At 33.7% G+C, this 26,179-nt stretch overlaps 3 protein-coding genes and 1 non-coding gene across 5 annotated transcripts; 3 read left to right on the top strand and 1 right to left on the bottom strand.

The window, feature by feature from the left end:
* Positions 1-3,437: 3,437 nt before the first annotated feature.
* Positions 3,438-9,953, top strand: LOC11409007 (probable serine/threonine-protein phosphatase 2A regulatory subunit B'' subunit TON2). Its single transcript, XM_003609571.3, has 12 exons — positions 3,438-3,788; positions 3,875-3,966; positions 4,599-4,661; positions 4,747-4,845; positions 5,842-6,000; positions 6,188-6,259; positions 6,895-7,027; positions 7,898-7,962; positions 8,207-8,282; positions 8,539-8,640; positions 8,891-9,083; positions 9,456-9,953. Exons 1-12 carry the CDS (start codon positions 3,653-3,655, stop codon positions 9,691-9,693), a joined length of 1,428 nt encoding a protein of 475 aa, XP_003609619.1. The 5' UTR covers positions 3,438-3,652; the 3' UTR covers positions 9,694-9,953.
* Positions 9,200-9,316, top strand: LOC112421527 (small nucleolar RNA snoR104). Its single transcript, XR_003011853.1, has one exon. It is a non-coding gene; the product is annotated as a small nucleolar RNA snoR104 (small nucleolar RNA).
* Positions 9,954-10,808: 855 nt separating the features above from the next.
* LOC11422868 (riboflavin biosynthesis protein PYRD, chloroplastic) lies at positions 10,809-13,810 on the top strand. Its single transcript, XM_003609570.4, has 3 exons — positions 10,809-11,422; positions 11,522-11,820; positions 12,942-13,810. Exons 1-3 carry the CDS (start codon positions 11,054-11,056, stop codon positions 13,567-13,569), a joined length of 1,296 nt encoding a protein of 431 aa, XP_003609618.1. The 5' UTR covers positions 10,809-11,053; the 3' UTR covers positions 13,570-13,810.
* Positions 13,811-20,367: 6,557 nt separating this feature from the next.
* Positions 20,368-24,309, bottom strand: LOC25494067 (putative disease resistance protein RGA3). Of its 2 annotated transcripts, XR_005645584.1 has the most exons (2): positions 21,479-24,308; positions 20,368-20,629 (listed from the first exon to the last, which is right to left on the bottom strand). XR_005645584.1 is itself a non-coding variant. In XM_039832516.1 (1 exon), exon 1 carries the CDS (start codon positions 24,111-24,113, stop codon positions 21,537-21,539), a length of 2,577 nt encoding a protein of 858 aa, XP_039688450.1. In that variant the 5' UTR covers positions 24,114-24,309; the 3' UTR covers positions 21,476-21,536. The 2 variants fall into 2 exon arrangements, 1 of the variants encoding a protein (XP_039688450.1); XM_039832516.1 differs by lacking the exon at positions 20,368-20,629 and having other exon boundaries at positions 21,476-24,309.
* Positions 24,310-26,179: the final 1,870 nt, after the last annotated feature.

Raw genomic sequence — 26,179 nt, 5'->3', positions numbered from 1 at the left:
CCATAGCCACTTCTCAACGGCATTTATAAAGACTATTACTTTTTCCATCCTATGCCTTTCCTCGCGCGCCTTATTTTATTTTTTTTCCAATTTTACCCTGAGTTTGGATTTCATTGTTAGAATTTTGCAGATGTTTCTGGATTTGAAAATCCGGAATAATGTTTTACCAGAACTTTTGCAATTTTAAGCTTTACAATTCGTAAAATAAAATGCGAATAAAATAAAAATACACAAACATAAAAGCAACTCATTTTATTAATATATGAACAATACATTACAATAATTTTCAAGCTTTTTAAGCTTATTACATAAGATCCTAAATCTATTTCTAATCTCCTAAGAGCTCAATTCTAATCTCCTAAGAGCCTAACCACTGGTATGTGATAGGACATACCAGTAGTTTGCCTATTGGAGGAAAACCGAAGGAGGAGGGAAGAGGAGGGCGGGAAGAAGAAAACAATGCCCCTGAGGAAGGTGGGGGGTGCTCAAACTTACGCCCAGGCAGGCCAAGCTAAGAATCACACTGACCCACGTGACCCTCAGATGAACCGCACTTCGTTGCAGCGCAGTTCCATCCTCATTGACCATTTATACAAACCCTGAAATTTTTCAACAAGGCCCTTATCTATGAAAGGCCAACGATGAAAAACCATGGTTGTAGAAGGAAGAAGAGGAGGAGAGGGTGGGAGAGGATGATGTGAGAAATGGTGGGGTTTGGAAGGCTATTTATAGGGAGGGGTGGGTCAAAAACGGTTGAGAGGCCATAAATGCAGTAAAAAAACGTGGTGAAACGCGTTTTTTTGACCTGACCACCGACAAAAACGTGTGGTGCAGACCACCGGCCATGGCTGATGCATTCCGGAGTATAAAATCCGGAATGCACATCTGTTTTCCGGAATATATTTTCCGGATTAATGTGATAATGGTGGACGAGGGAAAAGTTGACACTTCCTGTAGGGCTAACGATGTTCCAGAATGTAAAATCCGGAAAGATTCAGAGCCATTAATGTGGGTTTGGACAGTTACAACCACTAACACGTTTTCATTGACTGTATAATGACCTATGACTTGTTTTAGGCTATAAATAGGCTTCCATCTTCAACAAAAACCTCCATTCTTCACTTCACCTCTTTTCTTCCATTTTCTTCAAATGTTTTTAGTTTTTTAGGGGTGTCGGTGGTGTCATGGTCATTGTTGACCGTTCATATGAACCCTGCAATAGCATTGCAGCTTGTGTGGGGTTCATATAACGGTCAACAGAGACTCTTGACATCAAAGAAAGACACAAAAAAGCGCATAACATATGGTCCGGATTTTGTTTTTCGGGGATCATTAACAATCTCGTCCGGATTGTATAATCTGGACCAGGGGTATTTTTGAAAATTTTGCAGGGCGCGCGAGAAGGTAGCAGGGTGGGAAAAGTAATAGTCTTTATAGAAAAGAAAAGAAAAAATCTCATCAATAATGATATTGTTGATGGAAGTTGAATTTAGTCGAAGTTGATAGAGATTCCTTAACTTGTTTTTCTTGATTCAAGCGATTAATATTGAAGGAGAAACTTTGTTCCCCACGTGTGGGTTGTCTAGCTACTCTAGTCGAGTGTTAGGTAGAGTTGTTTTTGTGTTTTTGAACTACACTAATAATAAATGCATAAATTGAAGTGGAAAGATAAAGTGATAAATTGTGAATATAAGATAGTTTGACTGATTGGATGTTTTAATTACTACCTCCGTCCCTAATTATAAGACCCTTTTGAGAATTTTTTTTGGCCCTTTTTATAAGACCCCTTTGCTATTTCCAACTACATTAATTATTTCTTTACATACATGCCCCTATTTATTGTACATTTTTCTTCAATCAGCTATAAATAACATCTTGATAACATAAACCAACCATATCTCTTAAAGGATAAAATTGTAAAAACAATAGTAATTGCAAACATATTTAATACAGATATCCACTATCTTAATTCCCGTTATTTTTTCAAAAGGGCCCTATAATTAGGGACGGATGTAGTACAATGTATGAATGAAGTATTTATAATGAAAATTTTGTCAATTAACTAAACGACGTGACCGGCAATGCACATTCCCCCATGTGTGCTTGATAACTACCATGTTAGTTGAATCGTGGTGCCCCATGTTCGACTATGTTATCCTCTCCTTGACATAATCCACTGACACAGTCTCTTCATCCACATCTCCACTACCGATTGTGTCCAACTCCTCATTCCTCAAAGCCATTCATGGCGTCGAGAGCAACAAATCGTTGGTAATACGTTATTGTCCAGTCCCACTATACCTCTGACTCAGTTTTGAGCCTCCAACAACCAATGTTATGCGTTAATGGCCTTGAGAAAAATCAACTTTGTCGCCCCACTGTTATGACATCGCCGATCCTTCACTCAGCTGAGGGGCTTCCTCGCGCTCATTTTGTGATCGCCTAGTTGTCGAATTCAGTTAACAAGACAATTATTTTCAGGTGCAACCACGTACTCCCAAATATTTATTCTTTAGGCCCATTCATTGTGCAAAATACAGCGAAAACACCTACCAACAAAATAGCTTGTGATAAGTCTTGTGAGAAAAAAAATCTTACGAGAAGATAAGTCGAGTATGGGACTTTTCAAACAAAATGGTGCCCTGTAAAACCGTGCCATGCCCGCTCAAATTCCGTTATCGATATCAAAATCTCAATAATTTGAAAATAATATTGTCGGCATTTCTCTAAATGACAAAACTTATGTACAATTTTTTAAGTCTTTTCGTTGCTGCCAAAAATATTTATATAGTTATAACAAAAAAATATACCTTAAAAATACATTTATAAATACTTGAATTACAAAAATACAACTAAAAAAATGCTTTTAAGTGAATAGGTGATTAAGTTCAATCGATTAATAAAGTTTATCAAAGAATCCTAATTCAATTTCTAAATGGAATAACTCTTGGCTAATCATTATTAGGATAAAAGTTGACTACTCATTCCATTTCATAGTATTTGTTGTTTTTAAGGAATTTACACGTACTAAAAAATCGTTTAAATTTTATTATTTTTGATGAATTTTTTAGAGAAATAATATTTCTATAACCTTTTTCTACAATTTTTGTGATAGTTTTCTCTCATACTCACATTATATTTTTACTTTATCTCTCTATTGATTTGGTTTGTATGTCAGCACATACTTTTCTTTGTAAAAAATGATTGTCCATTAAATTATCAAACAAATGGATGTTCAAATAATACAACTTAATTTTTACGTCCTTTTCTTCTATAATACATTACTATCATACAAATCGATAATTAATGTTGCACTGAATTTAAAAGCGACCAATAAAGTAAAACAAAATAGAGGCAGTAATTTTAAGAACCCAAATCTCTTGAGCATTCTTGCACCTAAAAAGGACCCTTGTCTTAAAGTAAGTAAAACTTAGACAAAAAAACAGAAATTAATAATCCGATTAGGACAAGTAGGTGTAGGAGGTTGGTGCAAGCAAATCTTTCAAGTAGAAGAAATAAAAAAACGAACAGTGGCAAAAAGCTTTCATCCGGTTGCTTATCGGAGCCAACGGTTTATCTCAGATCCGATCATATATCTCACGCGGGTTTCTGTTAGGGTTAGGGTTAGCTTTTCAATTTCACTCAACCGGCGATGTACAGCGACGGCGAAGCTCATGACGCTCCTCAAACCCAGAGAAAAATCCCCCCTGCATCCTCCATGTTGTGGGTCCGCAATCTCCGTCGTTTCATCGGATCCGGTGCCGGTCTTGGATCCGAAGCTTTAATGGGTTCGTATTCATTTCTTTCATTTTTTGTGATATCAATTAATTACTACTTTATAACATACATACATTATTGTCATACCATTTCGCAGAACTTGAAACAAAAAGAATCTTGCTTGATATTTTTAAAGATAAGCAGAAGAAAAGTGCTGAAGCTGGTACAATTCCCAGTTTCTACAAGAAGGCATGTTAAACAATTAATTTTTCTTGCTTATTTTAGTATATTATTGTTATTATTATGCATGTGTAAAATAATTATACACTGATTTTAAGCTTGAATTTCAAATTCTAAGAAAAATTTAAATCCGAGTTTAAAAGCTGCACATGTGCTTACTGCATTGAATCCAAATCCTATACCGTTTCAGCCTTTTATCCATTGGCATGTAGTTTGACAAATTTATCGTCGAATTTAAACCTGGGTCTGTTGATAAGAAAAGTATCATATAGTTTTACCTGATATCTACAGTAGACCATTACAAGTTATATGCTGTATCTCTTTATATAAGTTTGTTTTTTCATTTGTTACGGATTATATAGGATAGTTAATGGAGTAATGATATTTGTACAACCATGTTATGACAACTTTTGGGACAACCTTCTTCTCTCCTCTTCTTTTGGGACAAAAACAATATATATAGAGAGAGAGGGAGGGAGAGAGAGAGAGAGAGAGTAAGAACACAATGAGAGTATGAGTTGTCCCAAATATCATTTCTCTAGTTAATATATGTTTGAAGTTTAGGATTGGGTTACTCTGGCATTTAAAATAAGACCTAACTATCTGCAATTCAAATATTGAAACATGTCATCTTCTTCTAGAAACCTGAAGAGGGATCAATCAGTCAGAGAGTACAGAGATTGGCCAAGTATCGTTTTTTGAAGGTATTATTTCTTGGCTTAGCTCTTTCTTTGCTTAGACAGTGGATATTTTTTTCTCAATTAGTGACATTTCCGGTACATTTAACAGAAACAATCAGATCTTTTGTTGAATGCTGACGATTTGGATGCAATGTGGGTCTGCTTAAGAGAAAACTGTGTGATTGATGATGCTACTGGTGCAGAAAAGGTCTGTCACAATCACCATGTGTTTGCTTCTTCTTTTTTCTTTCTATGAAACAGTTATATATATATATATATATATATATATATATATATATATATATAACTGATTTTTTTATTATTAAAAGTATGATAAATCTTTGATTATGCACCACAAAGTTCACATGCGTAACCAACCCCTCAGTTTTTGAAAAAAAAAATGATCACCTAGACTCTTGGGGTCTGTTTGGGATGGTGATTTTGGAGGGCTTTAGAGGGCTAGGCCTTTATTTTAATATATATTTGATACTAAAAAAATTGAAAAAATATCACAATATATGATCATATAATAATTCAATCACACTTCATTTTTAGAAATATTTTATAGCTTGCTTAATTTAGAAAAGAAAAACAAGTCCAACTCTCCCCTCCAAAATCCCACTCACAAAGAGACTCTTACATTCATGCGAGCTTTATGGGCTGCTATGTTACATCCCAAATAGTCAATAACCATCCCCATTCCATGTTTTTAGTTTGGTAATTCCTCAACAACAACAACAACAACCAAGCCATATCCCACTAAGTGGGGTCAGCAGTTTGGTAATTCCTCAATCTGTATTAAATCCTTCTATACCTTTAAAGATCAGAGACTCAATCTATTTCACTAGACATGTTTGGCATGTACTCTATTTATACTTTAACTGGAGTTTTGTGTGTCATGCAATGGATTTTCCCTGAGACAATCTAATTTGTTCAGAGCAATGATTTCAACATACTCCTTCAAGGATGCTTATTTTTCCTATCAAGATAAAATATTTCCTGTTAAATGGGTGATATAAGTTCATACTGTTCATCTAATTGAAAATATAACTTCAAGATTTCCACCTCGTTCTTCTCAAAATTTACTACAACTTTGTTTGTTATGTATAATTTCTTTTATTGAATTGTTAATTGGCTTCTTTTCCTTTGCCTTCGAGCGCTATTCTCGACAGAGTCCTTACGTACTTTAATTTGTTTCTTACAGATGAATTATGAAGATTTTTGCCACATTGCCTCTGTATGTACAGAACAAATAGGTCCTAAATGCCGACGATTCTTTAGTCCTTCTAACTTTATGAAGTTTGAGAAGGATGAGCAAGGAAGAATTGCCATTCTACCATTTTACCTTTACGTGATGCGCACGGTAGGTCATTTCCAACCTGAACTAATTTTTTGGCGATTCTGTTTAATTCTCATGGATACCTGTGGTTCTGTGTTTGTTTTGTTTCTTCGTTGAATTTTATTTTCTTGTTTATTCTTACCATATGAGCTTGATGAATGTATCAAATGTTTATGTTTATCGAAGATATCTAATGATTTTGGCTGTACAGGTTTCACTTACACAAGCAAGAATTGATATGAGTGAGCTTGATGAGGATTCTGATGGTTTCCTTCAGCCACATGTACGGTTTTTTCTTCTTCTTTTTCTCTTCTCTATGCTAGGTTTCCAATCGTTTAAAATTGAATTGAACTATTTGTTAGGTATCTCTTTTATTCAAATTATTTACTTTTTGTTATGCATATATATATTTATAGAAAATAGTTGCTTTTTTTTTTAACACTATTTTCCCTGCATAACATTTCATCCGGCCAACTATCTATGTGGATTGGTCTCTCTTGTTCCACTCCTTATTATCTAATCTCTGTTTAACCTTTATTCTCAACTATCTTATTATAATTATAGAAAATAGTTGCTTTTTTGAACACTATTTTCCCTGCATATCAATATTTCATCTGGCCGACTATCTGTGGATTGATCTCTCTTGTTCCACTCCTTATCATCTAATCTTTTTTTCTTTATTCTCAATTACCTTGTTATAAATTTATGACTATTTGACCTTTATTTTATTGACATGCATATAGTTCTTACGTATATCGCAAGTCAATCCCTTTTTTGGGCCTTAAGAACTTTTGAGAAATCTAACATTTCCAGTAATTTCTTTGGTGTGTTTTGAAGCTGGGAAAGAAGTTGCATTTCCAGTTTCTTGGATAAAAAGATTAGATCAAGTTGATTGATATTTACAAATTTGTTTTTCAGGAAATGGAAGCGTATATACGAGGTCTTATACCCAACTTGGCACAATTACGTACTATGGATGCAGGCTTTGTTCCAATGTATTGTCGTATTGCTGCACACAAATTCTTCTTCTTTTGTGATCCTCATAGACGAGGTTTGCATGAATGATTCTTATAGATGCTAGGTGCTGTTTTATGGTCATATCATCTTTTATTTGGAATTTTTATCGCGACAAAATATATTTTCTTTAATTTAATGATTAAATAGAATTTTAAAGTAATCCAGATTGCATCTTTCGAATAAAAGCTCTTGATGCATAAAATCTTATACCAACTTATTGTCAAAGTTGATCACCATTTATTTTGAATATTTTGCACCATAAAACCTGTTGAAAATAACATTTGCTTTTTTTATTGTTATTGATTCGTATGTTACTGATGTTGATGCTGCTATCCTGTTTGTTCCTTATTACTTATTCATCTCTCTAAGGGGAACTTTTTAAGTTTAATCAACAGCAGCAGTGGTAGACTTGCATATTTCAAATTAGATTCTTAAGTATTATTACAACTTAATCATGAAGGGCTTGTGTCTTAAGGGTATGAATATTATTGGATTTCTATATTGATCATTACCTTTCATGATTACTCACTATATATTGTGTTACAAACAATTTACAACTGACGAGGCTTTGAGTGTTAGGTATCGCACATTATTAGCTATCCTCTATCACACATTAACTTGACTCTTTTATGTTAACTATGTTAAGAGGTGGAGATGAAAAATTATTTTGGTGGTTTGAGGTTGACGGGGTAGGAAGGGAAGTTAATGATGTCATTTAATCATTGCGCTAGCCGCGGCATGAGAGAATAATGGCTGAGTTATAGGCTTATAGCTTGGCTGTATACTTTTTAAATGGTTGTTGCGCTTGTTTACAGCTTTGCCTCAATCAATTTCAGCTAAGCCAACATATGTTCATCCATCTAGTATTATCAAAGTCTACATAATTATTCTTTTTACATTACAGGTAAAGCTTGCATCAAGAAAGTGCTGCTTAGTAATTGTCTTCAGGAACTAATGGAGCTTCATCAGGTAGGTTGCATAAAAAGTTTATGCAATAATATCTTTAAAACCAAGCATCATAGTATTCAACTCTCTCTCTCTCTCTCTGTGTGTGTGTGTGTGTGGTTGGTCCTCTTGTCCAGGTCCTCCTGGTGCTCATATTTCACAATTGGTTTGCTTTGTTTTAGTAATAACCATGAACAAAATTTTGTTCTAAGTTCCTTTTAAGCTTTAATTTGATGCTCTATGCTGAGTATAGTAATATGTGTTTCAGGAAAGCGAAGAAGAAGTCACGGACACAGAACAGGCTGAAAACTGGTTCTCTCAGACTTCTGCCCGACGTGTATGTGGTGGGTATCTTACATTGGCCTCCCGAATGTCCACGTTATTTTTTTTTTTTTTTTTTCAATCAGATCATTGTAAATCTGTTTACATTTTACACCATTGCTACTATCACACTGATTTAAGTTAGTTGCTGTGAAGTGTGAATTATTATGGTTTCTCCTTATCATGTGTTAGCTGGTTCAGTTTCTTCTACTAGTTTACTTTGATTAGTTTCATGACGAATTGAAGTTCTGATGTTTGTTTGTGTCCATTTTTCCGCAGACATGTTTATTGCTCTTGATAAAGATTCAAGCGGTTCATTGAGCAAGCATGAGCTGCGAGAATATGCAGATGGGACCCTGACTGAGATTTTTATTGAGAGAGGTAGAAACTATTACCATTCTACAATTCTAGGGTAAATTTTTGTCGGAGTAGTTATTACTAACAATAGCCATGGTTACTGCCCTTGTCTGTTCTCATTTCTTCTTGTATGTGCTATTGTTTTTCACTGCTGGATTGCAACATATTTCAAGCCAGGGTGTCAATGTGCATTGTGCATTGTGACCTTCATTTATAGTTTGGTACTCGTTTTCCAAAATTAAATGGACTAAATAAATAAATGTGCTTCCTGTAGTGTTCGACGAACATGTTCGCCGCGGGAAGAGTTGTGGTGGAAAGACAAGGGAGATGGATTTTGAGAGTTTCTTGGACTTTAATCTGGCTTTAGAAAACAAAGACACCCCAGAAGGCTTGACATACTTGTTTCGTTGCCTTGATCTTCAAGGGAGGGGTTACCTTACTACAGCAGATATTCACTCTCTTTTCAGGTAAAATGTCATACTGTTGATACACATATATGCTGTATGTACAACAGGAATCATTGTATTAGTCTTTTTTTTTTAGAAGTATTGAATATTTTACTACGACTGCTGGAAGAATAGAAGGGGAGCATCCATATGCCGAGATGTTGCCTGATACAGTCTTCCTAAAGAAAAATACTGCTGTTTCCTACTTGTAGTGCTTGAGCAAGCCTGCAAGTCTCAAATAAACAGTGACAAATTAGTTATATTAAATTATGGGATCCTGGAAATTTTCTTTGCATCTTAACTAACATTGATATTATATAACTTAACATAATTACTTTTACTTCTCAGTTCTCACTTATGTTTTTTTTTTTTAATTATGTTTGAACAAAACAGAGACGTACACCATAAATGGATTGACGGTGGCAACTATGAACTTTGTATTGAAGATGTACGGGATGAAATCTGGGATATGGTTAAGCCAGTAGATGACCTCAAGATCACATTGGTTGATCTACTGGCCTGCAAACAAGGTGGTACTGTAGCTAGCATGCTCATAGATGTGCGTGGTTTCTGGGCTCATGACAACAGAGAAAATCTTCTACAGGAAGAAGAAGAACCAGAGGAAGAATAGATTTGCTCCGGGTCACCACTAACCGAGAGCTGCTGCCTTAAATTTAATACATTTCAACCTAGAATTCTCACATGTTGTAACCCGTGTCATTGTATGTGGAATTAGTTGTGTTCATCTTAATATTAACTGTAAAAACACCGTAGGTTATTGTATATCTAGCCATTGGTTGGCAGTTAGAATTTGAACTTCTTATTGTAGCCAAATGTTTGTCATGTGATCGAGAATATAAGCTAATAATATTGGTTTGTTGTGCATGGATAGTTATGTCCAATATTTTCTCAGTTTGTCTAAGAACTTAAAGTTGAATTCAAATTGGTGAAACGATTCTAAAATTTGTGATAACAATAGCTTATAGTTAAACTCGTAGATTAAAAGATATTTTGAAATTTGATTTTGATAATATGATAAATAGTTTTACTGTAGATGACACTAATTTTTTTATAGAGAAATGTTATTTGAACAACCATTTTATTGGACAACCAAAATATGCAAAGAAATATAGGTCTTGTACAAAAATCAAAGTAATAGAGAGAGAAAATGAGAAATAATGTGAACATGAGAGAAAAAATTGTCATAAAATTGTTGTTCAATTATCATTTCTTTTCTTTTTATTGAGTTTGATGATTGTTCCTGACATTTTATGACTGTCTGTCTTTGTTTTTTTTTTTTTGTTGATAGAATGAATGCTTGTGTCTTGTAATCAAAGTTTGTTTCATGCAAATGAAAAATTCGAACTTGGAATTTGTATTTATTTTTGTTTTGGTTTTTATGAATATATATTTAATTGAACAGTAGCATATAGAGATCTCCGTTATTTAATTGATCAAAGTCTGTTAACCACATTTTAAAAATGATACATTAACACATTTCTCAACCCTTTGATATATCTAACGATTCCAGATTGCCACTGCTTTAAAATAATTTCTGTCATAGCACATTCACACACGCTAACCTTTCTCTTCTCCCTTTTAATCGTGGACGTCTATATAGAGTTCAAAAAATCATACATAACAATGTCATGTCATCTAAAAAGGTCTAGTTAATTTGTTGCAATTCTATTCAAATGTAAATAATAATTTATATATAATAATAAGAGTGAATGTCTATTAGCATCGTGAAATAAAAGCAACGCGGAGTAAATAACAAAGTATTTAAAATGGATGAAGAACCGTTACTCGATATAAACATTGACTGTGTGAATGTGGCATTTTCCTGACTGGAAGGAAGGATCGAAGAGCACTGTATCATGCCGTTTTTTTTTTTTTTTTTTGAGCACGTTGCTGTTGTGTTATTTTCACGTTTTCAGGTTTGTTTGTAAATTGAAACAAACCCTTTGAATCCCAAATCTAATACTCCAACTATGCAGGCTGCAGTGGGGTTTTCAGTTTCAGTTTCAGTTTCAGTTTGTTGCAATTCCAAATGCTCAATCAATGCTTCTTCTCCTCATCCACCCTTGTTCATTCCCATCCCCTCCAATTTTAATTCTGCCTTTTCCAAACCACTTATTATACACACACACTCTCCGAAAAGTAACAGCTATGTTGTTCGTGCTCAAAACAATCATCATCAAGATAATGATGATGGATTTTATATGAGAAAAAGTGTTGAGCTAGCTAGAAAAGGTTTGGGGTATACCAGTCCCAATCCATTAGTTGGATGTGTTATTGTCAAACATGGAAATATTGTTGGTCAAGGTTTTCATCCTAAACCCGGCCAACCTCATGCCGAGGTTTCTCTCTCTCTCTCTTACACTTTTCCTTTTTATATTCTGTTTGTTTGTTTGTTTGTTTGTTTGGATTCACTTATTTTAGGACATGTGTTTTTTCAGGTTTTTGCTCTGAGAGATGCCGGTGATTTGTCTGAGAATGCAACAGCATATGTCAGCTTAGAGCCTTGTAATCATTTTGGGAGGACTCCACCTTGCACTGAAGCTCTCATCAAAGCCAAAATTAAAAAGGTTGTTATTGGGATGGTGGATCCAAATCCTATTGTTGCCTCCAAAGGGGTGGATAGATTGAGAGATGCCGGAATTGAAGTTGTTGTTGGTGTCGAGGAAGAATTGTGCAAGAGCCTCAATGAGGCATATATTCATCACATGTTGACCGGAAAGCCTCTGCTTACTTTGAGGTAATTCAATTCCACTTGCTTTTCACTAAAGATTCATTTGTGGATGTTTTCGATTTTGTCGAGCACGGATTGCAGAAAATAGCAGTTCATCCAAATTCTGCAATGCAACAATGTTGTAGTGTCGTTGCCATTTGACAATATTGGTGTCAATGCCAAGTCCGGTAGTCGTATCTGTAGTGGTGTGCCTCATAGATCATATATGATGTCAGAATGGGAGTGTGAAAACAATTAGGCATTCTTATTGTAATCAGCATTCAGTCTTCAGCCATTCTCTTCTGGATATGTTTGACCGATTGATATACAGTGTGTGTGTGTGTGTGTGTGTGTGTAATACATGTATTTTGTCTAAAATGGAAATCATATATATGTAACTTATATTCATAGGAACTTGAAGATTTTTTAAAATCACATTTTTATTGATTGTGTACCTGGCAATCTTGGAAACTTGTAAAGCATTTTTGTGTTCTGGCTGTGGCTGCCTAGGTATGTGATGCTTATGAGTACTTTGGGCATCTCAGGTGTTTCCTTTGCCTAAGCCTTTTTTTTTATTGTAACAAGATAATTAAGAATTATCAAGACAAAATGGAGCTTGTTTCTGAGTTGAAACATTGTGTTGTCTGTCTGTTAAGTGGTTTTGCAAATACCGACCAACTAGACAGAAGCCATTCTGATATCATGATCTTTTTGTTATAGTTTTTTGTCTGCTAAATCTTGAGCATATTTATATGCTGGATTTAGGTTTGAATGGAAAATAATGTTGTAAGGAACTGTTGATACTTGATATATTGTTAAATAGTCCCACATCGGATATATTGCTTGTTTATTGAATTTTGGAAAGGTAAATGGTTTTCCTCCTCACATTATTTATGATCTAATAGCGTATTGTAAAACAAAAGCGATTTGTTCAAATCCCACTATAGTATAGTGCTATAGCCACTATTTAAAACAATTGCTTGTTTATTTATTTATTTTTTTTGACAAAACAATTGCTTGTTTATTGACTGTTTCTTTGAGTGCAAATTGTGATTTATGAGTTTTGGATTTATGAATCACCCTGCATTTTTATTCTAATTCTCGGACAAACATACATTTCATAGCTTAGCCTTTTTCTTGGATCATAGGTATTCTCTTTCTGTCAACGGGAACTTGTTGGACTCCCTTGGGAATGGAGTTACAGACTCTGGTGGATACTATTCGAGGCTGTTACAAGAATATGATGCTGTTATTTTGTCTTCTTCCTTATTTCGTGAAAATTTGTCAGCAAACCCAGTACCCACATCTAAAGAACCTGGAGCAAATCAACCTATTCGGATTATAATGCATAAAGATTCTGGTTCTTCAAATCCAATTCCATTAGTCATCAATGAAGTTACTGATAAAGCGATAATCTTTACAAATTGTAGAACAGCAACAACTCCAGAAGAAGCTCAACAAGGAATTGAAATTGTATCTATGGATCAAATAAATCTGGATGTGATCTTGGATTATTGTAATCGTCAAGGATTGTGCAGTGTCCTGTTAGATGTGAGAGGGAATTTCAGTGAATATGAAGACCTTGTCAAGGAAGGTATTAAGAAGAAGTATATTAATAAATTTGTGACAGAAGTTTTGCCAGTTTGGAATGGATGTACTAAGAATGATCCTCTACTGCCATTGAAGAACTTAGATCAAGGAGTAAAAGTGGAAAATTTACGTCCCATGGCCTCGGCTCAAAGTGTTGTAATTGAGGGATATTTAAATTTTGAATAATTGGATTCATTTGTCTTTCAAGGGCTTTATGTGCTCATGTAGACTAAAAATTAAAGGCATTTTTATTCTTCCATTTTGCCTGGTGGAAACTTAGAGGGTATTATTCTATAAACAATTATCTTTTTCTTACATTTATTTGGTACCACATTTTTCTGAGTTGGAAGTTGTTGTTTGTGTGCCACGTTTCATGTGGATTCTAAACTGTGGATGTGAGCAATATGATTCGATCAAGATTCTGCAATCTGGATAGTTTGTGTGACAGATTTACATACAACAGAGAAATATGGGAGTTTGTAATATTGTTTATTGCAAATTTGTTTCTTGTAGGATATGTATTCGTTATCAATTTGGTTTGTATAGGGAGTTTGTAAATTATTGCTATCTAGTGTTTGTTGTAGTATGTATCTTAGTTTCTAGTCAAGATCAAGGTTCTAGTGTTGTAGCAGAGCCAATTGTCCATGAAGAGTGAACTTCGGTAGCTTATGGCAGTTTGTGTTGATTGAACTTATAGCTCGGTTTGGTATCGTTTTGCCGGAAGCTTTTGCAGTCTGTCTTTTGCTGTGTCTTTTTTCTGGTGTAAAGGGGCAGAATAAATATTCTCATGGGCCTGGTGGTGCTAGGTTGTTGTTCAGATGAAGATTTATGTGTTACTAGCTTGCAGTTTTAAATTTGGTGCAGTGTTTTGTTTCTAGGTTTTACTGGGCCGGTTCTGTTTTGGAAGCATTTTAGTTAAGTTGTTTTGGCTTCAATGTCAGTGGTGTAATACGTTGTGCGTATTTTTAGTGTCTTGGATGCTCCCTAGCATGTGACGGGTCAATATCTTTTTAGCAATTCCGGATTCATCTTGTGTTGGATTGTAAACAAAAATGAAAATTTGAGATTTTGACATTTTGTGAATCTATACTTCTTACAAAGCATTTAGTTCGATTTTTTCCGCTCCTTCAACTGCTGGTGCAATCCGCTCTTCTCCACGTTTGGCTGTACTTTTGTTTCAATCTCGTAGGTTCTGACGGTATCTAGGTGCTACTTCTGCTTATTTTGTTGTTGTTTTGTGGTAGATTTTTCATTTGGAGAGTTTCGGGCCGTTTGCTAGATTTTGTTGTCAGAGTGTTTGTAATCTCTGCAAAAATTTATTCATTTTTGCCAGAAACATGGAAAATCTTGGTAAGAAAAGGTCAGAACGATCACTACCAGCAAAGAAGTTGATTTCTCTCTCTTTGTTTCACCTTTCCTTTCCCTTTCTCCCTGCTGGTAGTGACCATTCTTCTTTTCTTTAGTTCTCATTCTTCTCTTCCTTTCATCAAAATTATATGTTTCTTTTCTTTCATCTTCAAGCTCAAACAAAATTAAGTTCGGTAAACGAGCAACAGGTTCAAAGAGTTGAGGTCCAAACTGAATGAGAAAAGGTTCGAATACTGCTCTTTACACAACAAATAATTGCTCGCTCCCAACTGAAATACCGAAATTACTCATGCGTGAGTTAACTTACGTAACGTGGTTTAACTCACGCTAATACTTTCTTTTTCTATCAGTTCAGCTGTGTTGCTTTTCAACCAAAGACCAGTTGCATTGCTTTTCAATCTTTTTGTCATATAGTGAATTAATAGATGACGTGCTTTTAGGTTTCAGTCCTATCCATCTATGCCTTGGTTCTTCAATGACATGCTTTTAGGTTTTTAGGTTTCAGTCCTATCATTCTATCCGGGGAATGTTAACAAGAGCCCTTGGGGCATTGTTTAGTAACTACTTTTGTCAAAGTGTATGAAATCAATGCATTGGAAATTGGAGTTTTTGACTTTTTTAAAGAATATTTTCTTTACTATGAATTCTTAAAAAGTGTTCTTAGGGCACTCGTTAACAAGACCTTTCTATCTATCTATGACGTGTTTTAATGAATTCTATCCAAGTCTACTACACTCTTTCTCTCTCATATACACACACGTGACACACACAAAGACAAGGTAAATTATAAAATATGGATGGAGGTTGCTATGTTGGGAGAATGAGAAAAATGAGAAAGAAAACGAACGTCACGCTGATGTTAAATTTTAACGTGAGTTAAATCATGCAGAATTTAACACTAAAGTGATTTAACTCACGCAGCGTAAGTTAAGTCACGCTAAATTAACACTAGTGTGAGTTAACATGCGTAAGAGCATTTTAGTCTTTTCAGTTGGGAGCGAATAATTTCTGTTGGGTAAAGAGCAGTTTTCCAAAGGTTCTCCTCAAGTTTCTACTCATGGGCTTCATCTTCACGACTTTTGCTAGAAGGTTCTTCAACTTTCTTTAAATACCACATTAAGTGAAAGGAAAGGGTTGTGTTGGTCTCTACAGCCAACGTAAAACTTTGTTGAATCTCCATGAGGTTGATCCCACTTAGTGGGAAAACGCTTATGTGCTGTTGTATTATTAAAAAGATAAGATGATAAACAAAATTAGGGATGACAAAACGGGTTGGGCCCTCAAGTCGGCCCGTTTAGCCCGCCTATTTTGACGGAGTCAGTTGAGATTTTGAATCCGTCATTAGTAGGTGCCCGCCCCGCATAACCTGCTAAAAACGGTGCGGTGACAGGGCGGGCGTGTTGGCCCGTCGGGAAGACTACTTATTGTTATTGCTTAATATTCGATCGTATCGTTTAATCGACGATTTCTCAGTCTATTAAACGATCTAAAAGCGTGAAGCTTATATACACAAAGTGATTATCAAAACATAAATCCTATGTCTAGATTTCCTGTTTTGATAGATGATTATTCTAAACCTAGATTCAAGAGTATTTTTCAATAGCAATTAAATCAAACACATAAGCATAAATTGCAAGAATAATATCAATATCAAATCAAATGCTAGAATCATATATTAAAGATCAAAAGATTACATGTTTAGCTTGATCAAGTACCTCTAATCCCAACAATGGAGATTTAGCTACTCATTTTCATGGTAACTTTGCAAGATTGAAGTAAAAGATGAAGATTCATATACAAACTTGTGAGTTCTCAACAAATATGAAAGAATCCACCTCCCACTCGCCGTTGCGAGTTGGGGGCGAGTGGTCTCTGGAACTCTCTACCCCTACTCGCCTTGGACTCGCCATGGCGAGTTAACCTTTGCACATTTTCTTTGTTTTTCTTCTTTGCTTGGTGTCTTGATATTCAATTCCTACACAAATGGATAGAGTAAGATATAAAAAGCGTAATAGGACAATTATTCACTTTTCTCTTGGCTTTTTCCTAAATAACTTGTAAGACAAATAACAAAAGTGCCTTAAATGTAACATTGAATTACTACTTCCTGAAACTTATCAGGCATTCATAACGTTAGAGGATTTTTTGCTCACGTTTGTTACTAAACTTTTTTTGGAGGATTTAAAGTCCAATCTTTAACAATTTTTTTTCCTCACGTTTGTTACTAATCTTTTTTTTAGAGGATTTAAAGTCCAACTTTAACAATATTTTTTGCTCACGTTTGTTACTAATATATTTTTAGAGGATTTAAAGTCAAATCTTTAACAATATTTTTTAAAAGAGGATTTAAAGTCAAATATTTAACAATATTTTTTGCTCACGTTTGTTACTAATCTTTTTTTAGAGGATTTAAAGTCAAATATTTAACAATATTTTTTGCTCACGTTTGTTACTAATCTTTCTTTTAGAGGATTTAAAGTCCAATCTTTAACGTTATTTTTTCCTCACGTTTGTTACTAATTTTTTTAGAGGATTTAAAGTCCAATCTTTAACATTATTTTTTGCCCACGTTTGTTACATTTATTTTAATATTTAAATTAAATTTATTCTTATCTATTTGTTACATGTGTTAATTGTATTTAAAATTAAGGGTATTTTTGGAAAGAAAAGTCCAACCCAAAAGTTTTGAAAGGGGTATTTTTCTTTATATACTAGACCATCGACCCGTGCTAACGCACTGGTCATATGGAAGGTAATATTTGACGGTAATAGGTAAAATAGTATTTTAGATGAATGTCATGCAGTATTTCATAATATTAAGAAGCATAGACGTTGGTACTGTACCATAACATAATTTTCCATTACATCGTCCTTGATATCATAACGTAACATAATATGTTAAGTATAGCAAGGGTTAACATTTATAAGTAACGTAATATAATAGGTTAAGTATAGCGAGACGAGTTAACATTTATAAGTAAGAGATTAAGTTAAGTATAGCGAGATGGGTTAACGGTTATTCCTTTCCAAAAAACAGCTTATAATTAGGAACATAATTTTATTTTACTTTAGATAAACATTATATGGAAAAGTGCGGAGAAAAAAATTAGGTTAAAATTAGAGATGACATTTTGCATAAATTAAATCTAGGGAGTCCATAGTATGGACCCCAAAAATAAAGGATCATGGATGGACCTATGCAATTGACCTGCTCCAACCGGTTACCATCACTTTAGTTACTAATTTCTCAAATAAAAGGTGTACTTTCAGCTTTCATAGAAAATATGCAGGATGCATTCAATGAGGGTATATCCACCGAGTCTAGCCTCAATAGATCTACACAGAAATTCTATATCTTCAATTTGGTTAATTTTAATTTTCTTAGAGTGGCCTCAGATTAATTAGGTTGAAACGTTTTGTTTTTCTTTTTTAATTTGGCCTAAAACTATTTCTAGTGATAATAGTAAGAAAAGGTAAAGGTTTCTCAGCTTGCATAGCAAATATGCATAATCAACAAAATGAGGGTAGAGAAACCAAATTCAACTTCAACAGATTTATATATGTAAAAAATATTCGATGATTATTTCTCTATCTGATTCAACCAAAACCTTCGCTGGACTCAAGATCAGACCGCGGATCAACACAGTTGGGGGTAGAAGAAACACCACTAGAGCTTTTTTTTTTTTTTTTTTTTTAATTAACAAGACTAAAACCAAAAAAGATGTAAAATCAAAGATGTTCAGCCTTGAATTTGGCAGAGTATATTGATCTTCCATGGTTTATTCTATGGTTAATTCTTATAAGCTTAAGTGCTGATATGCTCTTATGTTCATTAGAAGGTCCATTAAATGGTATTAAGGCTCTTTAGACTATTCTCCACACCATTAATCATTGTTCTTTAAATGAATTGACATTGTTGTTTTTGTTGTTGATGCATCGGTTACAATGGAACGAACAAGATAAAGAACAAGATAAAGATTTGTACTCAGTAATTACACAACTGTTTTGTAATAATAATAATAATAATAATGATCTATTAATTGAAAAGTAACCGGTTGTAGCAGGTAATTAGCACAGGTGCACCGGTGGACCCTTGTTTTAGGGGTCCATATTAGGGGCTTCCTTAAATCTAGGGTTATTAATATAGTAAAGTCACACGAAAAAATTAGGTTAAATCTAGGATTAATATTGCGTCACAGGTTAACATTTAGAAATAAGAGATAAGAGATGACATTTTGCATAAATTAAATCTAGGGTTAATATAGTAAAGTCACACGAAAAAATTAGGTTAAATCTAGGGTTAGTATTGCGTCACGGGATAAATTAAATCTAGGGTTAATATAGTAAAGTCACGCGAAAAAATTAGGTTAAATCTAGGGTTAATATTGCGTCACAGGTTAACATTTAGAAATAAAAGATGACATTTTGTATAAATTAAATCTAGGGTTAATATAGTAAAGTCACGCGAAAAAATTAGGTTAAATCTAGGGTTACTATTGCGTCACGGGTAAGCATTTAGAAATAAGAGATTACATTTTGCATAAATTAAATCTAGAGTTAATACAGTAAAGTCACACGAAAAATTAGGTTAAATCTAGAGTTAATAGCGTCACGGATAAACATTTAGAAATAAGAGATGACATTTTGCCTAAATTAAATCTAGGGTTAATATAGTAAAGTCAAACAAAAATTAGGTTAAATCTAGAGTTAATACTGCGTCACGGGTAAACATTTAGAAATAAGAGATGACATTTTGCCTAAATTAAATCTAGGGTTAATATAGTAAAGTCAAACAAAAATTAGGTTAAATCTAGGGTTAATATTGCGTCACAGGTTAACATTTAGAAATAAGAGATAAAAGATATGATAATTAGTTTGAAAACGATTTTGTTTTGTTTTCAATAAATATAGGATAATTAGGTTGGAAAGGATTTTGATTTGTTTTTCATAAAAATAGGATAATTAGTTAAGGTTGGAGGGAAACATATCACAAAAATAGGAAACAATTTTGATATTTAGTTTGGATATGATTTTGTTTTGTTTTTTAATTAAAGGAAATAATAGGAGCTGTTTTTTTGTTTTGTTTTGTTATGGATAAAAATAGGAGGATCTGTTTATTTTGCGATCTGTTTAGTAAAAGAAAAATTAGGATTGATTTATTTATTTTGATTTCCATAACCAATAATATTTTGTTTAAATTAAATAGGGTTAATATAATAAAATTAAGTAGATAAGAATATGAGGATTTGTTTATTTGTTTAGTAAAATTAAGGAGAAAAATTAGGAGCGATCTGTTTATTTTGATTTCATAACAATTAACATTAACATTTTGATTAAATTAAGTTGGCTTAATTAATTAGGGTTAATATAGTCAAATTAAGCAAAGAAGTTAGGTTAAATCTATGGCAAAATTTTGTGTTCGGGTTAACATTAAGGAACAAGAGATGTAATAATATAGGGTTAATTAAATAGCGTTAACAGAAGTTATTTCAGCAACATATAATTGATTTTAATTTGGTTGTATAGTTGAATTATTTTTGCTTGTAGAGTTGATTCTAACTTGAAGAATAGATATGAATTTTGTGTCATCTTTTTTTGAAAGATGTCTAAAATATTTCTACTGCACTATTTTCCTTGCACTTTGCATACTATCATACACACTTGCATATTAAATCCCAAATTACAAACTTTAGCACATACAACTTCAAATCTCAAATTACAAATCAGATGATTCACTTAAAATTATACCAAATAAATTTTCAATATGAATTAAAATGATAGTTGACTTAAATGACTTGATAGCTCACTCAAATGACTTGGTAAAAAAAATAAGTTTCAACTTCAAACCTCTGTTGACTTGCATCACAAATTCACCATCCTAAAATCAAATAAACACATGGTTAGAATATAAGACCATTGAATTTATTTTCAATTTGAATATATCAAATTAATGTTAACCTTAGATTACTTTCTCATTCATCTTTTCAAGCCACAAAATGTTGGTTTGAAGCTTAAGCGTGAGTGTGTGTGAGAGAAGGGATATTAATAAAAATGTTTAGTGATATTGGTATCATTCGTCTGTTCTTTGTATCTCAAAATAAAAAATTAGAACCAAATAAAAGCAACTCGGTCTATATCAGTTCGGTTTTGAACTGAACCATAAGAGGTCGGGTATTATGTTTTGGAACAAAATTATAAACATGGAAAAATTAAAATAAACACAAATGTATATAAATATGTTTCGATAATTCTTTTGCTTCATAAATAAAGTTGTTGTAAATTAGCAAAGTGGGTATAAACTAGTGGTAATAGATTTTTATGTCCAAATAAAAAGAAACACACTTGCTAATTTAGACATTAATGTTTATAGGTTGGACTAAGTTAGCAACCCCCAATGGAAGACATAAGGGTAAAAAGTTGTGTTGTTAAGCCTTTTTGGACGACAAAATCAATCATCGTAAACACAACATTAATTCATGGATTTAGGAGACATTACATTGCTATGAATGACCATTTAAATTCTATGCAGAAGGTCAGTTACCTCTAGTGCTAGGAAGCCAAAAATGTCAAATATAAATGAGTTTAACATCTAAGTTTAATTATAATTTTTTCCTGTTGATGAAAACAATATAAGTAAAGATGAGTCTTGTAACAATTTTTTATTACAAAAAAATAAAAATAAAAATAAAAGTAACTTTTTTTAGGGAAAAAATAAAAGCAAAAGTACCTTTAAACCTTGATTGTGATATTTGTAAATTCCTTTAAATTTTGGAATTCTGTCTTATTCAACCTTCACTTGTTTGACTCCTTAAGAAAAAAACATTCACTTGTTTGATGTGTGATATCTTGTGCCAATCATGTCCGACTTCAGGCTGGTATCTTCTACATAATTCTGGACAATCTACAATTAATAAACTTTCAAGGTTTGAAAAGCAATCGGGGAGCGAAAGCAATTTTGGGCAATTTATAACTACAAATCTATTGAAACAAATCATAGTTGATAACCACTCAGGAAGCTCATCAAGATTTTCACAGCCATCAATTACCAAGGTGTTTAATGTGTCGGCACATCCTTTCAACCATTCAGGAAAACTCACAAGTTGTGGCAAAGATTCAAGACTTAGCAACTTCAGCTTTAACTTTGGGATTTGGTTCTCATTGTGAAATGAAAATTTCAACTTATGGCAATTAGTAATGAACAACCACTCTAAGTTGGGAATAACGTGAAGTGGCATAGACTTTAGATTTCCACAAGAAGAAATACCCAACCACTTTAGGTTAGAAAGTTGTATCCCTTCAAGCAACAACGTCTCTAGATTGTCACAAGAATTGACAGATAAAATTTCTAAACAAGTCAACTTTGCAATCTCTTTTTCTGGTAAAGTATATTGCTTTGTAGTTATGATTAGCTGCCGAAGGCTTATCAAATTTCCTATTCCATTGGGTAATTTTTTAAGCTTTATGCAACCATTGAGTTTCAAAGTGTATAGATTCTGGAGTTTGCACAATGAGTCAGGAAGGCTCTTCAATTCTTTGCTTTTTCCAAGATTGAGATATCTTAAATGTTTTAATTTGCCAATAGAGCGGGGCAAACTCTCGTATGTAGAATCAGGTAACTGTAAAACACGCAAGAATTTGCACCTTGACACCAAAGTTTTCAAGAAAGCTTCATTGTTGGCTCCCTTAGGAAATATCAAGGTTCTCAGGCCAGTAGGAACCGGCGTTAGGCCAAGCAAATCATTTTTAAGAAATGACAGATGAAGGACATTCTCGAGTATATTTTCATTATGAAATTTCAACAATTGAAACTCATCTCTTGCAACATACAATGAAAGATCATGCACCAAATCATGCAATTTAAAACCACAAAAACCACCACCAAAGTCTCTAAAATTTTGAAGAAATGATCTAGACTGAAGCTCGTACACAAACTGAATGTTCATATCTTCCAAGGTTTTACCCCTACTTGGTGGCGGAAGAAAACCAAGTGCCACCCATAGCACACTAACATGAAAATTAGAAAAATCAAAGTTCTTTTCAAAGAGAGAGAAGCAAGCAAAACATTGTTTTAAATAAGAAGGTAACTGATCATAACTTAATTTGAGACCAGGCAAAATGTCATCTTCTTTTTGTGGTAAATTCCAAATCTCACTGTCTCTGATAAACTTCCACTCTTCAACATCAAATTTTAAGAATAGAGAACTCCCTAATGTTCTTAGGGCCAAAGGAAGCCCTCCACATTTTTGTACAATTTCTTTCCCAATCTCCACCAATTCTGGATATTTTTTCTCTTCTTCCTCTTTAAAAGCCCATTTGACAAACACAGATAAGGAATCCTCTAGAGAAAGACCTTCCAAAATGTATGATGTGTTGGTGCCCATCATTTTGGCAATTGAGTGGCTACGTGTAGTCACCAAGACTTTACTTTCTTCAGCGCCTACTTGTATTAAATACTTCAACTCAACCCATTTGACACGATCCTCATTCCATACATCGTCCAAGACGAGTAAGAACTTTTTACCAGCAATCACGTTCCTTAGACGATTTTGTAGCTGCTCCAAATCAAGGTTTGTAAAGCTCTCTTGGTGAATTGGGTTAGGATCAGCAGAAGAACCACTAACACTAGCTGCATTGAGGATTTTAACAAGCAGATTCTTAAGTTCAAAATCATCAGAGACACACACCCACATCTTCAATGGAAAAGTCTCATCTAAACTCTTATCATTAAACACTGCCTTTGCAAGTGTAGTCTTTCCTAATCCTCCAATTCCAACAACAGGAATAACAGAGAGACTATTACTATCACCGCTATCTTGCAATAACATATCAATGATTTTTTGTTTATCATGTTCCCTTCCTATCACATCAGAACCAATCACATATGAATGTGTCAATTCGCGCCTTTTTACAACACGATTATCACTATCATTGATTTGAAGGCCAAACTTAAGCCTATCAGCAGCAACCTTATCAAATCTCTCTTTGATGTGTTTGATTTGGTGTGCCATTTGAAAGCGATAAACAAGAGGATTAGAATTTGAGAAGAAACATTTTACCTTCCTTCTGATGCTACCTGAAGTGTTGATGACGTGCTTTCGCAAGGCCTCACATTCGAAATCATCTATAACATCTTCGGCATCGTAGAAGACGCGCTTAATCTGTTTCAACCATTCACGTAGCTCATTGTTCTGCCATTGCTTTTGTTCAGCGTCCAACAACACGGCTTTGACAAGTGAGACAGTTTTTTTGATTTCTTGAAGATCCTTGTAGACGCTGAGGGATAGAGAAGCTTCTTGAACAGCAACGGATGCAAGTTTTCCAATGAATGACTCTGCCACGCCAAAGAGGAGTGATTCTGCCATGTTGATTGGTTTTGGAGGATAAGGTGGAACGTAGGAGCTTCTAAATTTGGTATGTGAATGAGAATGCAAAAGTGAAACCAATCAGGTAAAGCAAAGCACTTTGGTATGGGAATGAAAAAGCAAAAGTGAAAGCAATCAGATAAAGCACTTCGGAGGAAAAAGGTGGAAGAAGATAAGAGCAAGGAAGAATGAACTAATACAGTGTCCAATCAATGATTAGCAATCATTATTTTTTTTTGTTTTTTTGTTTTTTCTTTCAGACCAGCTATTATACTAAGTGTGTGTTTGATTTGATCAGCTAAATAGATTTTATATGTAACTTGCATAAATTTGACAGCAAAGCATTCCAATAATGTAAACAGAATATTATGAGGATAATTAAAGGTAATAGTGAAAAGATATGTGTGTGTCGGACCAATATATTTCAGAATCAATTACATCTTGCTTTATGCTTTTAGTTGAATCAATTTTAAAAAGGCATGAAATCTTTGAGCATACAGTAACTTCAAACATACAGTAACTTCGGTTATGCGGTGGCGAAAATTGACTTTTAACTTAAAAACACATGTGGTACACATAATGTAAAGGAGAAAATCTTTGAGCAAAGATCAGCAAGGGCATTTAAAAGCACCATCAGCATCAAAAGTGGACATTTTCCATAAAGGGAATGAAGTGAATATTTTTGTAACAACACTAAAAAAATTTAGCACTGAAGATTAGTTACCAGAGCAAATTCATGAACTGTTTAGGGTTATATTTTTATACAGAGAATGAAGTCAAGTAAATTACTCTAATATAAAATTAAACATTAATGGAGTTGCATTAATGAAAATGGGGGACTCTGAGAATTTAGGCCGCATAGAAAATCCAAATGACCATTTACAAAATCAACCCAACATCCTTCATGAACCATAAAGGATGCAGAAGCTGAGGCACTTAAAGAACCAATGTCAAAGGACAAAGATTACATCCCAAATTCACTCATCTTTAGTTCAATCAGATACTTGTGTGTTTTAACATTGGAGGAAGTATTCTACCTATGCTATTCCTTGAAATGCCTCAAGATTAATGGTGATGTTGATACTGGTCCCTTAAATGAAGAAGAGTTGTGGCGTAACTTCAAGTCCAAGAAAGATGCACTCCCTTAAATTTGAGCTGATTTTTTTGGCAGAGACATCTATAAATATATATGAAGAGCTTGTTAAGGAAGGTATTAATATAATTAAGAAGAAGTGTATCAATAAACATACAGTATACTGAGAATGATCCTCTACTGCCATCAAAGAACTTAGATCAAAGAGTAAAAGTGGAAAATTTATGTCCCATGGCCTCAGCTCAAAGTGTTGTAATTGAGGGATATTTGAATTTTGTATAATTGGATTCATTTGTCTTTCAAGGGCTTTATGTGCTCATTGTAGACTAAAACTTCTAGGCGTTTTTTCCCCTCCTTTTTGCCTGGTGGAAACTAAAGGGTATTGTTCTATAAACAATTATCTTTTTCTTTCAGTTATATGGGACAACATTATTTTTCTGAGTTGGAAGTTGTTGCTTGTATGCCACGTTTCTTAACTGTGGATGTGAGCAATTTGGTTTGATCAGGATTATGCAATCTGAATACTCTGTGTGATAGACTTTTTTTGGTTCTTGTAGGATATATAGTATGGTGTATATATCTAGCGGATTGTGTTAATGGATTAACTTGAAAAATTGTCTCATGTGGAGTTATTCTAAATTCTAAAAAGAGCATGTAGGGTTAGAAGTTTTGTAAATGACCAAGTGAAGTCTATTCTAAAAATAGTTTAAATGAATGATATATTGTTAGATATTTTTATTATTTTTTGGTAGTATGACAAAAATCCTTTTTGTATATTGTTAGAAATTATTATTATTTTTACAATTGTATTTAAAATCCTTATAACTAAACCATATATCGTTGATCCTATTTATATATTTTTTTTGGTGAAGGTAAAAAAAAAAAAAAACAAAAGCTAACTAGAAATCGAAAACATCAAAGTTGAGTAACGAAATCAGCTCATCAGGAGGTGTCACCCAAGTTGTTATTCCAA

This window comes from Medicago truncatula, chromosome 4 (genome assembly GCF_003473485.1).
Source record: "Medicago truncatula cultivar Jemalong A17 chromosome 4, MtrunA17r5.0-ANR, whole genome shotgun sequence".
Taxonomy (NCBI): domain Eukaryota; kingdom Viridiplantae; phylum Streptophyta; class Magnoliopsida; order Fabales; family Fabaceae; genus Medicago; species Medicago truncatula.
Note: the sequence above shows the minus strand (reverse complement) of the source record. Positions and strands in the feature narration are given on the sequence as shown.

Coding starts and splice junctions, on each gene's coding strand:
- LOC11409007 (XM_003609571.3), top strand. CDS start 3,653: ATGTACAGCGACGGCGAAGCTCATGACGCTCCTCAAACCCAGAGAAAA. Junction 4,846..5,841: donor ATGCTACTGGTGCAGAAAAG/GTCTGTCACAAT, acceptor TGTTTCTTACAG/ATGAATTATGAAGATTTTTG. Junction 6,260..6,894: donor ATGGTTTCCTTCAGCCACAT/GTACGGTTTTTT, acceptor TTTGTTTTTCAG/GAAATGGAAGCGTATATACG.
- LOC25494067 (XM_039832516.1), bottom strand. CDS start 24,113: ATGGCAGAATCACTCCTCTTTGGCGTGGCAGAGTCATTCATTGGAAAA.
- LOC11422868 (XM_003609570.4), top strand. CDS start 11,054: ATGCAGGCTGCAGTGGGGTTTTCAGTTTCAGTTTCAGTTTCAGTTTGT. Junction 11,423..11,521: donor CCGGCCAACCTCATGCCGAG/GTTTCTCTCTCT, acceptor GTGTTTTTTCAG/GTTTTTGCTCTGAGAGATGC. Junction 11,821..12,941: donor AAGCCTCTGCTTACTTTGAG/GTAATTCAATTC, acceptor CTTGGATCATAG/GTATTCTCTTTCTGTCAACG.